Source organism: Sinohyriopsis cumingii, chromosome 2 (assembly GCF_028554795.1).
Source record: "Sinohyriopsis cumingii isolate HCF-2022 chromosome 2, ASM2855479v2, whole genome shotgun sequence".
Classification (NCBI taxonomy): domain Eukaryota; kingdom Metazoa; phylum Mollusca; class Bivalvia; order Unionida; family Unionidae; genus Sinohyriopsis; species Sinohyriopsis cumingii.
In genome coordinates, this window is record NC_142962.1 from 123,776,150 (window position 1) to 123,792,242 (window position 16,093).

The following is a 16,093-nucleotide window of genomic DNA, read 5'->3' on the forward strand; positions in this document are numbered from 1 at the left end:
CGTTGTTTGTGAGTAGTCTTCTTGATCATAAGCTGCCTTTCTCAGTTGGAGATCAGCAACAGTGATAGTGAATAAGTATTTCCTATTGTGAGGAGAAAAGAAAAAAAACATTAGTGCCTCCTTAGGTGCTGAAAATTTGCAACAATTTTAGTCACCAAGATAACCAGAAGGCAAGATGACTTAACTGTTTTGAAAACAAATTTAGCACAGCACATTTGAGGATGTTCCAAGTCTTCCACAGCATCATATCGTGACAAATAGCATGAAGTTTATGTATATCAGTAAATTTGTACTTGTAGTTTGTGTAAATAATGTGTTTTAATTTTATTTTGGGATTTTCATATAATGTAGTACTGACCATCAAAGTGGATGGAAACTAGTGTCATGGTATAATTTTTCACTAATTGTGTTCAAAATTCACTAATTGTTTTCGATCTTTTCACTAATTGCAAGTCTGGAGGGTTGGCATCTCTGCTTGTGGTCAAGGTCAGAGAAATTTTGTAGTATTGCTTTGATTCAAGTCTTTTTTTATTTTGTTGATATTTTCTAAACCCCTTGGTCAATTTTCTTTGCATAATCATATTAATATTAGGAATAAAACTCCACTATTGCTCAAATCCAGCCATCATGGAAAGATGAAGATTCATCTATATGCCATATAGACAAAGGGAAGAAAAGTTGCACATTGCCATTCTTTACCACTGTTAAGTAGTTAACCATCAACTGGATGTTTACCAGTTTAACCTTTTGCTTTGATTTTACTGCAAAATATGAGAATTTCTTCAGTATTTTGATCCATCCATCCAGAAAGTCGATATAATATTGTGTATTAATATATTTGCCAAAAGTTCTAATCATTACTTTTTTGCAGTTATGAACTTGCATTGCCAGCAGTTTCGTTCGAGGACATTGGTGGCTTATTTGTGCATACTGCCTGTTTTTCTTTACATACATGAACATAACAAGTGCTGTTATTGAAAATATTCACTCAAATTCCATTATGCTGGCATATTATGGTTTTTACAGAAATAAATTGCCCCGTATGGAAAAAAAATGAGACTGTCTATTTTTGTACCGACTAACTGTAAAATGTGTTTTATGTCTTGAAATATAATTGTCTCTAGGGGTGAAATGATACAGCTGTGCAGAGGATCGATGTGATTCACCATACGCAACCTATGATACTTTACATTATCAATACACATATGAACTTGATAGCCTTTCCGTCTTTGGAAGGTCTGTCAGTGGTAGGGTGTGCCCTTTTGTGAGATCTAAGGCTGTATTTCCAGTATGCAGATTACAGACAGACATGTTCTTGTCATTTATTACTGTGTCATTCTCGTCCATGACAAGATAACAAAATACTTTCAAACAGACTGCATGTTAGTTGTCAGTGATTTTAATATAACATTTTAGGCCATTTAAGGTTGTTCCATTTGATGAGATGCAGGACTCACTTTAGCCACCAAACAGATACTTCAAATAAATATCTTTACATAATTTCATTTCATTCAGTTTGTCTTAACACTGATAGGGATATATATACTCTTGTACCACATGATCCTGATAGAGATATATATGGTCTTGTACCACATGATCCTGATAGGGATATATATGGTCTTGTACCACATGATCCTGATAGGGATATATATAGTCTTGTACCACATGATCCTGATAGGGATATATATAGTCTTGTACCACATGATCCTGATAGGGATATATATAGTCTTGTACCACATGATCCTGATAGGGATATATATAGTCTTGTACCACATGATCCTGATAGGGATATATATAGTCTTGTACCACATGATCCTGATAGGGATATATATAGTCTTGTACCACATGATCCTGCAGGACTAAATTACTTGAGAAAAGAAATGAAAATTGCATTCTGCATTGAAATTTTCTATTTTAATTTGGTTTGGTATTCTGCCTTTTCTACATTAGCTGAAAGGGTGATGGACTGGCATGCCATCTATTTGTGTCCATCAAGGATGTACATTGGACTATTATTTAAGACCATTTTTGGGCTCAAAAACACCCACTGGTATCTCCATTAAAACTTTCCCAGCACCAGTAATCTCACATACTTCACAACTTTAAAAATTATTGTCATCATAGGTATTGTCAGCCGGTATTTGCCAAATGAAATCATCATGTGAAGATGAACCATGCAGGAAATCGGTCATTTTGGGTGTTCTAGGTGGCATGTATTTTAAGCACACATTTGTAAAACTTCCTTGGCGCTAGGTTTATACTACAATATAATGCTTGTTCAAGGGTGGAATTTGTCAATCAGTTTTGTTTAACAATCATGATTCATGTGAAACTGAAGAACACAGATTGTTGCCTACCTGAAACATAGATTTTGTGACAAGTGTTATAATATATCTACTGGTGCAACTGATGTCACAGAAAGCACTTTTGGGATAAATAAAAAAATTGTATACTGTGCCAGGTACATTTTCACATGCGCAACTTTCAGCTAATTTGTGAGAGTTTTTATGCCTCACTGCTCTCCAAGTGTGCAAATTCATACAAATTTGGTGTTTCACGTGCCTTTGCATCATCTCTGTTTAAGTACTTTACATAGCAATTAATGACCACTAACATTTTCTGTTGCTTTGCTAAAACTTCTTGTTTGTCATGCAACAGATAAGCTACATTAAGTTCTGATTGGTGGTTATTGTTTACCCTGGACCAGAACAAACAGTAACCATCTGTTTTTCAGGTAGGCAACTGTTTACACATCTGGGTTCTTCAGCTTGACTTGAATGGTTGTTAAACTAAATTTGATTGGCACATTGTTCCCTGGAACAAGCATTATGTTGTAGTTTGAACCTTGCATCAAGGAAGTTTTACAAATGCATGTTTAAAATATAGGCCAGCTAGAAAATCCAAAATTGCTGATTCCCAGTTTGGTTTGTCTTCAGATAACACTATTTTAAAGTTGTGAAGTATATCGGATTGTTGGAGCTGAGGAAATGGTAATGGAGATGCCAGTGAATGATTTTGAGCTGAAAATGGTGTTAAATATGAGTCTGATGAACATGCTGGAGGAACAAAAATAGGTGGTATGTCAGTCAGTTCCATTTCAGTGGTAATTTTAAATGTAGAGAATGCAGAATGCCAGGCTGAATTAAAATACAGACAGATAAAAGGTGAATGCAGATTTCATTTCATTTCTCAAACAATGAAGCTTATGTGCTACAAAACTGTGTATCCCAATAATGGTTAAGATAAACTGGATTAAATAAGAATGAAAAAGAATGAGATTAAGAAGTAAAGACATTTATCTGATCAAAATACTTCTGTCTGAATGTTTGGCACTGATAAGCTTGAAACACTAATACAGCATTATAGAAGAGATAAGAAATCTGGCATGGTAGTCAGTAAAGCACTGATTCAAGAAAGTGAAGCTTGGCAGAGCTGATGTTAGTGAAAATCATTTCCTGGATCAGAAGTATCTAAAAGATAATACCTGTGAGCTCTGGAAAAGTGTACATAACAACCATAATTAGCACTTTCCAAACTTATTCAAGCTGGCTAAACTAGCTATGTATATTCCCCTTCAGACAGAAGCACAAAACAATATTCATACACAGATAAGGAACAAAGTACACTTTGAAACAATCAACAGATCAATGCTTATAGAAGGGTGGGGGTGAGGCACTCCACCATTTAGGTAAAATCCTAGAAGCACCTCTGCTTAAATCATATATAGGGAACAAATTTAGAACATCTTTTTATGCAGAGATATTTAATTAGTGACTGGACATGGAGACAGGATACCTAAAATTGGAACAGAATCAGCAGGGGGCACATTTCAAACCGAATGGTTTGCTACCTTGCATAAAAAAAAATTATATTTGATTTTTTCATAGAATAAGAGTGGCTGTATATGAACCCCATGAACTTTCAGAGATGAGTTAGTATTGCTGTAACTGTGGCGTACCAAACTTCAACACAATCCGTTTGAAGATTTTGAAAGTAACTTTACATCATGTAGTTCATGCAGTTACACAGAATCAACCAAATCATCAATCTCATCCTTCAGGGGGCCCCGAGTGGCCGAGTGGTCTAAAGCGCTCTCCATTACTGATCACTGCCATCTCACCTCTGTTTGCGTAGGTTCGAGTCTTGGATTCAGCCAATGTGGGTATGTGAGAAAGCTTGTCAGTAGCTTCTCGAGGGTCAGTGGTTCTTTCTGGGGTTTTCCCGGGTTCTTCCTCCACCATTAATACTGGCCGCCATGTATAGCCTATCATGTGCTGAAAAATGGCGTTAAACCCTACAACAACAACAACAATCTCATCCTTCAGCTCCAGCGTTAACAGTGGTCTGCCAAAATCTTCATCCTCGCCAAACACTCGTAGGAAGTCAAACCCCATATCCAAGAAACAAACTCTGGGTATCAACTTTCAAAGCATACGTGCCAAAGGAGAAACATTTTGACCATGCTAGAGTAGTGTGATCCTGACATCATACTCGCTAGAGAGATGTGGCTAAACCCTTCCATTGCTGAAAATGAAGTATTGCCAAATACATATAGATTTGTTGCTTGAAGAGACAGACCTGGAAGTTCCCATGGTGGCATTGCTATTATTGCTAGAGCCAACATTGACATGACAGTGATAGACACCCATAGTAAATATGAGTTTGTAGCAGCTGCATTTGCATGCACCAGCTTGAAGAAACCAGTCATTGTTGGAAGTATTTACAGACCACTGATAAGAACATTGACTGCACAGAAGCAATTGCTGATTTCCACTCACGATATAAGGACCACACATTATTGATTCGGAGAAATGCAAACCATCTCAGAATACAACTACCCCATACCTATCAACCAAGCCTTCATTAACAAAGCGAACGACATTGGGTGTGAACAAATTGTCAACTTCCCAACAAGTTACAACAACACATTTAACATCTTCTTGTCAAACAGCCCATCTCTTGTCACCAAGAGCTCATCTATACCTGGGATTAGTGACCACAACATGATAATGATGGACACTAACAAGCACGCAGAAGCCAGTTAAGAGACACATCTACTGTTTTGAAGAAAGTAAACATCACTGTCGTACACTCTGAACTAAAAGAATTTTCATTTACCGTCATAACCACACCTGTAAACAATCTTTCACTGAAATTTAAACAAAAATTTATACAGGTCACTTCTGCCTATGTCCCTTCGAAAATGATATCATGTATATTTGACCAAACATGGTGTGACCATCAGGTAGAAGATACTCCAGGAGGGCATATAAGAGAGCAAGACAGACCAACTATACCAAGGACTGGGATATATACTGGCATATACAAAATATAACCCAGTCTCCCAAAATGCTTACAATGAATATGTCAGAAATATGGTCAGCAACACAAGTACCACCAAGAAGTTATAATCTTTTGTGAAAAGTAAGAAATGTGATGGTTGCAGTCTCAGGCACAATTTATTCCAGTGTATCTGACAAGTCAGAAATCCTGAAGACCCAGTTCTAATCAGTCTTCACTATAAAGACACGATATACATGCCTGAGCTCAGTACTGGCAATACTTAAATTGCCCCACCCATCCAGATTCATGAGAAAGGGGTAGTTAAGCTCTGCCAAAACTTTAACACACATAAAGCGACTGGTAATGACCAGATTTCATAAAGATTCCTGAAATAGATGGCACCTTCAATATCTCCAGCCTTAGCATTACTTTTGCAAGCCTCTTTAGAGCAGGGTCAGAACCCAGATGAATAGAAAGGATGATTCATCACTCCATTGTTCAAGAAAGATAACAAAAGCAAAGCCTTGAAGTACAGGACAGTTTCTCTGACATCAGTTTGCTGCAAAATCATAGAGCACATCATCCATAGCCACCTGATGAAATTTCTTTGACAGCAAGACTGTTCTGAGAGACAACATGACTTCAGAAAGAAAGAAAGACCATGCAAGAGCCATACTCCAGGATCTAGCAGGCAGTCTAAATAATAAACAGATAGATGCGATCTTGCCTGACTTCAGCAAAGCCTTCGATAAAATCCTTCAGAGACACCTTTACAGCCTAGCTTCATCACTATGGTGTCCAAGCAAGACCCTTTAGTGGATAAACAGCTTGTTAGCTGGAAGAAACCAACAAGTTGTGCTCAAAGCCAGTCATCTTCATCAGCCCCCATCACTTCAGGCGTTCTCCAAGGAATGGCCAAGGTCCCTTGCTGTTTTTTTATCTATGTCAGTGACTTGCCGTTGAGAGTTGATTCCCATGTTAGTACAAATCCTTAGTATGTCCATAGTTGGAGTGTGCATTGACTGTTTGGGACCCATCTTCCTAATTAGACATTACCAAACTTGAAGCAGTACAGCTTAGGGTGGCATGGTTTACTGTTCGTGATTATTAGTGAACCAGTAGTGTCATGACATGCTCCAAAATTTGGGATGGAAAGAGCTTCAAGTGCGATGACAAAAAGCAAAAGCTGTTATAATAGACTGGATTGTACACCAGCTAGTTGACATACCTGCATCACCATACCTCCACCAGACAGGAGCTTACACTAGAAGACATTCATGCAGATTTCTCATCCCCATTACCAGAATCAATGCATACAAAGACTTTTTCTTCCCATAAGGAATCCATCTGATGGGTGAAACTACCTACCATCCAAGCTAGTCAGTGCTAAATCCATCAATGCACTCAGAGCAGATGTTTGTGTATGGATTCCTTAGCTCTCAACCAGAGATGTTTTTAACCTGTTTTCAGCTGATCTTGAACCTCTTATGTGTACATAGTTCACATCATGTGTGAGTATGCTCCTGAGGAAAGAAGAAGGTAAGCTTAAGTGTTTCTTAGGTGTACTGTGATGGATTTTACAGTAATAGGGATGAAAATGTTTCAGAATGCTTGATCCAGAACCCATTTCCAAAATTTAACTCCTACAGTAGTCTTGATTGGATAAAAGACAATGAACCTTTTAGCCTTACCACTATTTGTGCTATAGAAGCTTGGTTTGGTAGAATTTTGTGTCTCTTGCACTTCATCAGCTCAGAAAAGGGAAATCATGGTCTGCAGAAAGCTGGAATCTCGCAGACTCCAGCAGCACTTATCAGGGAAAGAAGAAGCTTCATTCTCCTTCTTCCTCAGAATTTTCTAGCTTCTCTGTTACTGAAAATTAGGTGACTTCTGACCATTCTGACTCTCTCAGCTTGTTGCTACATCCCATTGCTAAGGAAATACAGGGACCATGTAGCAGCATATTGCTATGTCCCATTGCTAAGGAAATACAGGGACCATGTAGCAGCATATTGCTATGTCCCATTGCTAAGGAAATACAGGGACCATGTAGCAGCATATTGCTACGTCCCATGGAGAAGATGTACTACTCATCCCATAGCGTGTTGCTGCCTCCCATTGTGAAGGAGATGCAACACTCAACTCATGGCATGTCACTGTCTCCCATTGAGGAGGAAGTTAACTGACTATACCATAGCTTGTCACTTCCTCCCATCAAGGAGATGCACTGCCACCACCCTGCCATAGGTACCATGTCACACCTTCCCACTGGGAGGGATCAGCACCACACTTTCCTCTGTGATGCATCAGTTGACAATCCTGTATCCTCTGATCATCACACTTAGACCTCACGAGATGGGGATAGGGTTTAGACCAAGTTCCCCTCTCCACCCTCTACCACCTTATTATGAACATTGGGAGTCCAACCAGAGGGCTCATACTAGGAAATGGATCAAATCAGTATTTCTCCCTTTCATATAGTGCTTCACCTCAGGGGCCTTGGTCATGTATGCTTTCTTGTGCTTTTGGATCTGGCCCTCATAACAGAGGCATTGCTGCAGTCGTGTCTCGCCATCACCTCATCATCAGGTGGAAACCATTCAGAAGGCTAGAGGTTCACTTCTTCCAGGACTGCCAGATGTTCTCATCTTCCTCCAGCTCTTGCCACTCAGATTCTACTCACTGTGTTGCAATACGGGACTTAGCGCAAAGTGTTCCTATACCCTCCTCACCTCCAAGGGACTTTGTGATTCATACATACTCTCCAGCTCAGAGTGTCCTCGATGAATCTGGAACCACCTGGTCTGGGCCATCTCAGAGAACATAACACTTAGAGTTATGCATATTCCAGGCAAGAAGAATGTTTTGGTGGGCATTCTCTACAACTGGCAGAGCCATCCTCACAGAATGGACTCTTCACATCTCTGTTACAGAGTCCCTGTTCTTGTTGTGGGGAAGACCCCTAGTTGATCTATTTGCAACCAGGCACAACAACAGACCCTCTTTTTATGTTTCTCCTATCCAGGATCAAGGAGCTTGGGCAGTGTATGCATTCAGTCCCCAGTGTGATCAGCTGTTTGCTTATGCCTTCCTGCACTTCTGACTGATTCCTCAAATTCTGCAAAAAGTCCATACTTCCACTGCTCAGATCATTCTCATATCCCCTGTGTGGCCTCAGTGATCTTGGTTCAACAATCTTCAAGACCTGTTGATCGCTCGACCCAGGTCTCTTCACCTCATTAGGGATCTTCTGTCACAACACCAGGGATCCCTCCTCCAGAACAACCTACAAATTCGCCACCTTCACACTTGGCTCATCTCAAGTGATCTCTCTGCCAGAACAACTTTTCAGGCTGAGTTACCAATTGCATCATTCAGTTCAGGGGAGCTTCTGCATGCAAGGTCTATGATGCCAGGTGGAGAATCATCTGTGATTGGCGCAGTAGAAAATGTGTTGATCCTAGCTGCCCCTCTACAACCTCTGTGGCTGATTTCCTTTTCTTTATCTTTGAGAACAAAAAATGCTCTGTATCCATTATCAAGTGCAATAGAGCTGCCATTTCTAACACACTTTAAATTCTGTCAAGGCAGAGTAATTGGTTCACATTTTCACCTTACCGATCTTATTAAGTATTTTGAGATGGAAAAACCTGTCTCATGCTCACTTATGCCTAGAAGGAATCTTTCTTGTGTTTTATGGTCATTAACGAATTCCACATATGAACCATTGAGTGAAACTTCATTTCAGGACCTCACTCTCAACTTGCCCTTGTTTCAGCATGACTACAAAGTGAGATTCATGCCTTATCTATTGACACTGGCTGTCTCTGGTTTAATGGGAATTATGATTCGGTTTTCCTCCTTTGTCAACCAGGATTTTTATCCAAAAATCAATTACTTTCCAGATGGAAAATCACAAATTTTGTCATTCTATGTCAGAAACTTCAACATGATATGTTTATAATATTTATCCATTTTGATATCAAGCTTTCATCGGGTAAATGTGCAAAAGGAAAGGCAGTCATTATCATCATGACATGTTCTAGACTGACACCAGTTAGTCAAATTAGGCAACGGTTATTTATAATTGACATACCAAATGTTAAGTGATTTTGAAGTTTACCAGTTCACCATTTTCATACAAGTACAAAGTGTCCACAGTTCTCCAATGATTCAAAATATTTTAATACAAATAATCACTCATTCCATGATTTATCTTTCATGTCAGTTGATAATGTGCATCAAGATATGAGCAGACAGATCAAAAAGTTACTGGATTCATATATATATATATATATATATATATATATATATATATATATATATATATAAAAGCATAAATGATAATGATAAGCTTTTCAATAATGCGTACTATCATTTATGGTGTTATGTAAATGATACATTTGTTTATCAATATTTAAATATCATCAGTTTCTTTCAAAATATTTTGTGCCTGAAAAAGCATACAGTAAATATGCACCAACATTAATAGACAATGTACTGGTAGCAACTTTGTGCTTCAAGCTTTCCTTTCTGTCAGTACTTGTGTGAATCTATATTCACAAGTTGACATGTCAGCTTCCCAAGTGAGTGGTATCTTTTTGCATCAGATTTTCTGAAGAGAATTTTGTAGGAATTTTTTTATTTACAGGAAGAAGACTCAGTTTCAAGGCTGACGTGATTTCAGAATTGGAGATAGTAGTCTTACATATAGTCTTGTAAATATGTAATGATGGTATACAACTAAAAATACTTCAAATGTTTTGTTTTCAGACATCAGTGTTTAGTCGTCTTGGAAAGACATCTGTCAAGAGAGCAGCAACATCCACAGTGATGCTAGATGATGATGATGACATTGAGGATGAATTTGATGATAAAAAAGATGACAAGCCTCTGGAGTATGCTGGAGTATTGAAAAATGCCACAAGATTGGCAAAATTAAGTGCAGCTAAGAAAGCAAGGAAAGTTCTTGTTGAAAAGAAAAAAAAAGGTAAAGTTCATGGGTCTTTAATGCCTTTATCACTTTTGGTCTGTGTATGTAGGAAAGTAAGCAGTCGCTTTTCCTCCCCATCAGTGTTGACCTCAACAATTTGTTAAAGATTCTTCTGAAAATTTTTTTTTTTAATACAGGAAAGATTATTTTCAATGTTTGACAGAAGACTGGGTCCCTAGAATGATAAAACTGAAAAATGTCATATCCAAATGTGCTGTTGGGGGTTGGTTGTTCATATGTTCATATAAACAAAATCCTCATAATACATCAGATTTACAGTTTAATCATTGGTTTCATGAGTGTGACATTGTCACTATTATAATATAATCCAAGAAATCAAAATCTCTTAACCAGAACAAAGTAGGTGTCATGCATCATAGCAAGGGGAACACTAGCATCACCATCACTTGTAATCACATCTGTTTGCTCATTAAACACCACCTTAACAAAACAGATTGCAATACAGTTTGCGGAAACATGTTATGCATGCTAGATAATACTGATTGCAGACAGTAAATATACTTCACAATGCATTTTTTTGTCAAGGCTTGTCAGGTATTTTGGGGAATAGAAGAACCCAGAAAGAACCTGAGAAGAACCAGAAACCCACTGGAAGCTACTGCCAAGCTTTTTCACAAACAAACATAGGCCAAGCCTGAGAATCAAACCCATGCAGACAGAGGAGAGATGGCAGTGATCAGTAAAGGCAAGCGCTTTAAACCAGTGCCCCTTGAATTTGGTCCTAATTAAAATGTACGAACTTAAAGCGTCAGAAATGTTCAAGATTGAAAATCAAATGAGTAAGCATTACTACAATAATCAAAGTGAAAACAGTGACAGTATTTGCAACAACTTAGAATTAATATGAATGGTTCAAAATAAACAGGAAAGAATAGAGATTTATTACCTTTGAAGACAAAACCTCATCCACCTCCAGTTCAAAGTAGTTAACAATATTCTACCAGGGATACCTGTTGTTTAAAACCATGAAAAATATTAAGCCACATATAAATAGCAATCATTACAGTTATAGATTAATTTTATACCCTTGGCAAACACATGGCTTAACCATTTTGGGCAACATGCAAGTCATTATTGACAGAATGATTTGTTCATCTGACATGTAATACCATGCATGCTGAACAATGGGGATGGGCATTATGAACAAGAAGAAATTCTACTCAGTCACTGAGTTAAAACCAAATATACATTCAAAACTTGAGGATATTTTTATTGTACAGAAAAAAATCTACCACAGATACCCATTTCACAACTAAGTTAGCATATTACTATGCATTTTGGCTGAATTGTGAAATTTGCTGATGAATGTAATGAAGAAATTTATTTTTCCCACATCTACACATATTACCTGGCCCCTTCCATTTTTACATTGTTTATTATTACTTTTATTTGTACTAGTCTAAAATGTGTTTACATGACTTAAAGCTTTCATTTGGTTCCCAATGATTCAGGGCAATTATGGACATAATTTCAGCAATTTCACATAGTTGGACCAGTTGCTAAACCATTTAGTTCTATGCATTTGGATCCATGTTCTTTGGTGACAAAATGTTGTATTTGTATTTTCTTAAAAGGTTACTTGGGTTAAAATGTAACAAATTAGTAACTAAACTGATAAACAATAGTCCATTGACATTGGGTACAGTTTGCAGTATTTATTACTGTGTGGATTCAGAGAATATGTTGCATCTGCATTAACCCTTTACCTCATGCAAGCGCCTTTGGACACCTCTACTCCATTCGCATGGAAGCGCCTTTTGACGTCTCTACCCCATTTGCATGGAAGCGCCTTTTGACATCTGCTGTAAACATTAGCCATTTTAAGCTGGTTTTCGTAGCACCTCCTTCGGGGAAAACCCCCTATTAAATACTACATTCATTTATGCGAGTGACAATTACATCAGATCACGTGGTCACTGTTTATGCTCTGGTCAATATCTGCTATTTAGAGTAACTGGTTCGTAATCTCCACTCTCCAAATGGAGGTCGCAGGTTTCATTCAGTACTTACAAAGTTTTCATTATTAGAATCACAACTATGAAAGCTTCAATAACTTAGGTAAAGGCTCTGATATTGATGTAGGCAGCAATTAGTTTTTATAAATTATCAAATTCAGATGATTTAGTGATGTAGATGCGGACAAAAAACTTGTAAATTTCAAGTATGAGAAATGGCAGCTACAGTTGGTCACGCGGTCTCACTGACTTGACGGTGAATGAGTTCTATCAAGTTTTTAAAGGTCATAAAAAAATCTTCTGTGAAAAATAATTACACAGCTATAACAATCGGACTTTACTCTTAAATTTTTCCACACGTAATAGATGTGTACGAAAAATGTAAAATGGTTAAAATTGCTGTTAAATGTAACATACACTACATTGCTTAACAGTTAACAGGCAGGCCTATGCGTATGGAGTTGAATAGGTAACAGGTATTCTATTTATAGAGTGCTGCACATTGTAACTATGCTCTATGAGGTTAAAGGTTTAACTGAAAACAATAGTTCAGTTCCTGTCAAAAAAAATTGAAGTGATTACTCTTTTTTATCACTTTCACCCATTCATTTGTTACATGTAAACTTGGCCACCTAGTTGTGTTAAGGGAGGTAAGTATAATGATATCTTGTAAGAGTTTCTCCCACCAATCCCATTGATCTTCATTTCATTGAATACGGTGGCACTCTACAGTTTCGTATTTTGCATAGGGTTAGAATTTTAAAGAAAAAGAATTTCCCCAGCTTTCCTCATTGGTTATTCTGGCTATTTAAAAAAAGACCTTGTACATCTTCAGTGTAGTTCAAAGAACCTTTAATTCCCCTTTTTTTGGGTGTATAATTGATGGGTGTAATATGGGTTATAGAGTATGCAGCTTGGCCTTATTCCAGATGTGCATCTTTACTGATAAAAAAAAAAATGGCCAGAAAAGAATACTTAACAACTCACTTCTTGGGAAATTTTAGGCCAATAATAAATTGTAAATGGGTGAAGATTCAACTAGGAGTTGGATCCATGTCTGGACATGTCTCTTCTTGTCTAATCAAAGCATGCTGCAGAAAATACATTAAAAAGACTAACCTTATGCTGGCAGGATGCCTTAATGTTTGCAATACTCTTGTCCTCTTTTTCCACAGAGTTGAATGAGTCACCAAGTTCATTTCGCACGCATGGTGTCCTGGCTCCTCATGCTAAAATAGAACCTGTAAATGTGAAAGCAAGACTGGGACATAAAGTGGATAATAAACCTGCAGCTGATTCCAGCAGTTCTTCTTTGACTGTAACATTTAACCAGGAGCAGAAAGGTAAGATATGTATAGAAAATTGATTGTGCTTCATATATGTTCCCTGATCACATTATGTCAGGAATATTAGCCTGCTCTCTCGCGAATCCAGCCCTACGAAAAGATGGAAATAATCTTCTTCTGTCGATTTCAATATACAAAGAGCAATAACTCTTGCCCATTACCTCCCCTTGGTACCACCAGGTGTTGCTAGTTTTTAGCTTCGCTGCTGTACTGGATAACATCATCCAGTTTATGCTCCAACAAGCCAAGCCATTTTTGTGTTCCAATTGACACATCTAACGTTCCTTCTTTGAATTTATTGTGTGTTAATCATTCTGCTGCTACATTATTTTTACAGTTTCTGCAAGATCTGAGTGATTTTGTCACCTTTAGAAACTTTGTCCTTTTAAGACCACATCACACCATGCTATCTTTGACCTCTGCAAGATCATTACAAGTTAATGCAACTTTTTTTTTCTTCGCTTGCTTTGTGTATAACAGAGTTGGTTTTAGCAAGTTTTTAACATGCTGCAGTGGTAATTTTTGCTTTGTTTTTTCCCCATTTTGTGTAGTTTATGTAGAACACTCAGCTAAATGCTTGAAATGCATAAGTTCAAAGCATAGTCAATAAATTTTGAATACAGAACTGACTTTAATGATTCCTTCATTAGAAATGAGGAATATATTTATATTAATGAGTTAGTATTTTGTTGAGTTACTGATTTATGCCACTCAAGAGCATAGAAGTGTACCATGACTCTTATTTTGTTTATACTAAGTACACACTATCTATGACATGCATCATCAGTAATGCATGGTCAAAGGAATTCTGGGCAACCATATTAGCTAGTTAGTCACATATTGATTTGTTAATCTATGCTTATTCTTTTCTTTTGTTGTTTCAAGAAAGAAAAATGTTTACTAAATGCATGAAATGCACTTTCAGAGTCATAGTCCATTTGGTATTGAAGGGAAGAAAAGAAAGAATAAGTCAGGGTAGACAGCCTATGGTTGTTGGTGATCATGATTCTTTGGGGAGTATTGCCCAATTTTAGGTAACCCAGGAAGAGTAAGTTCTCATGCATGACTGAGCATGGCCTACAGGCCTGTAAGTCAAGGTGCATGGGGTTCATATCGAATCATTTGAAACCATCTCCTTTTACCACTGCATCATGGGGTTTATGCCGGATCCATTGGATCAAATGCATAATAAAACCGCACAGTTGCTGACACCATATGTTTAGCAACATACCCGTTCTGTGAGGGAGTTTTCAGTAATAAATCAGTCTGTCTGGCTAGACCCTTGAAGTGGCTGGTACCAGTGATAGCCAGATAGTCTTCCATATTGCCAGCTTCTATGCTGACCATTCACCAGGCACACCAGCCAGCAATCCTGGCAGTGCCAGACTTGTGTGTGTTCACGACTTGTCAACAAGTGAAAGCTGTTTTTCATAAAGATGGAATGGAGTCTTCATACTGCCTGGTATGTCTTCTCTAGAGCTGCAAGTAGACTCATGTGCCCACCTGTTGCCAACCTTCACTACTGCCAATGACACGTGGGAGCCAGGGGAATGGCCTCTACATATCAACATCTTAGAAATAAAAGTTGTCATGAACTCCTGTCATTTCTGAAAAGTATTTACTCTGAGGCAAAAATGGCTGATGGTAACATATCGCCTCAAACAGGGAGGCACCAAAATCACCCGACTTGTGTGTTTTGATTTGGTAGTTTCTGTGTTGGTGCAACAATCTTCATATCAACATACAAATTAGACACATTCCCAGCATACTCAATGTCTTGGCTGACACTCTATCCAGAAGAGGTCAAGTCCTTCACACAGGATGGTCTCCATCAATCAGTCATCACTCAGATTTGTGCACTGTGGGGATGTCCAATGATTGACCTCTTTCCGATAAGGTGGAATCACAAGCAAGCCACTTTTATCACTCCAGTTCCAGACCCAATAGCTTGGGCTGTGGATGCACTGTCAATCATTTTTTAAGGCCTGGTGTCATTTGCTTCCCCTCCTGCAATGCTGATACCAAAAATGTTACAGTGTGAGAATGGCAAGATGATTCTGGTAGCTCCTCTTAGAAGGGACAAGTCCTGGGCCAGTGATCTACTTGTTGTAGCAATAGTTCTACCCAGGAAGATTCCACCCAACCCAAATCTTCTCCAGCAACTATGATTACAGGTCATCCTTCCCTGCCCAAACCATCCTCTTCTTTTCCATGCTCAGCTCTTATCAGGACAGCCTTGCAAGACGAACATTTCAAACATTTGATTGTGGAGAGAATCTCGAGAGCAAGAAGGCCCTCCACTCAGAAGGTTTACAAACGAAAGTGGCATGTTTTCAGGGACTGGTGCCATACCACCAACATTGTCCCTCTGTGTGCCTCAATCCCTTTACTGGCAGACCTTTTTCTTTGACTCTTTGAGGAGAAACAGTTGGCTCCAATCTCTGTCAAAGGCTACCTCCCCATGATATTAGACACATTTCAGCATCATGGCAGAC

At 38.2% G+C, this 16,093-nt stretch overlaps 1 protein-coding gene across 2 annotated transcripts in view; it reads left to right on the top strand.

Annotated features, from left to right (window-relative positions):
- Window positions 1–16,093, top strand: part of LOC149805744 (uncharacterized protein C19orf47-like) — a 70,271-nt gene that overhangs the window by 32,769 nt on the left and 21,409 nt on the right. For both annotated transcript variants that reach the window (XM_089950414.1, XM_089950413.1), the window contains exons 7-8: window positions 10,057–10,273; window positions 13,428–13,595. In XM_089950414.1, coding sequence (XP_089806540.1) covers window positions 10,057–10,273; window positions 13,428–13,595 — 385 coding nt within the window. The remainder of the gene's footprint in view (window positions 1–10,056; window positions 10,274–13,427; window positions 13,596–16,093) is intronic.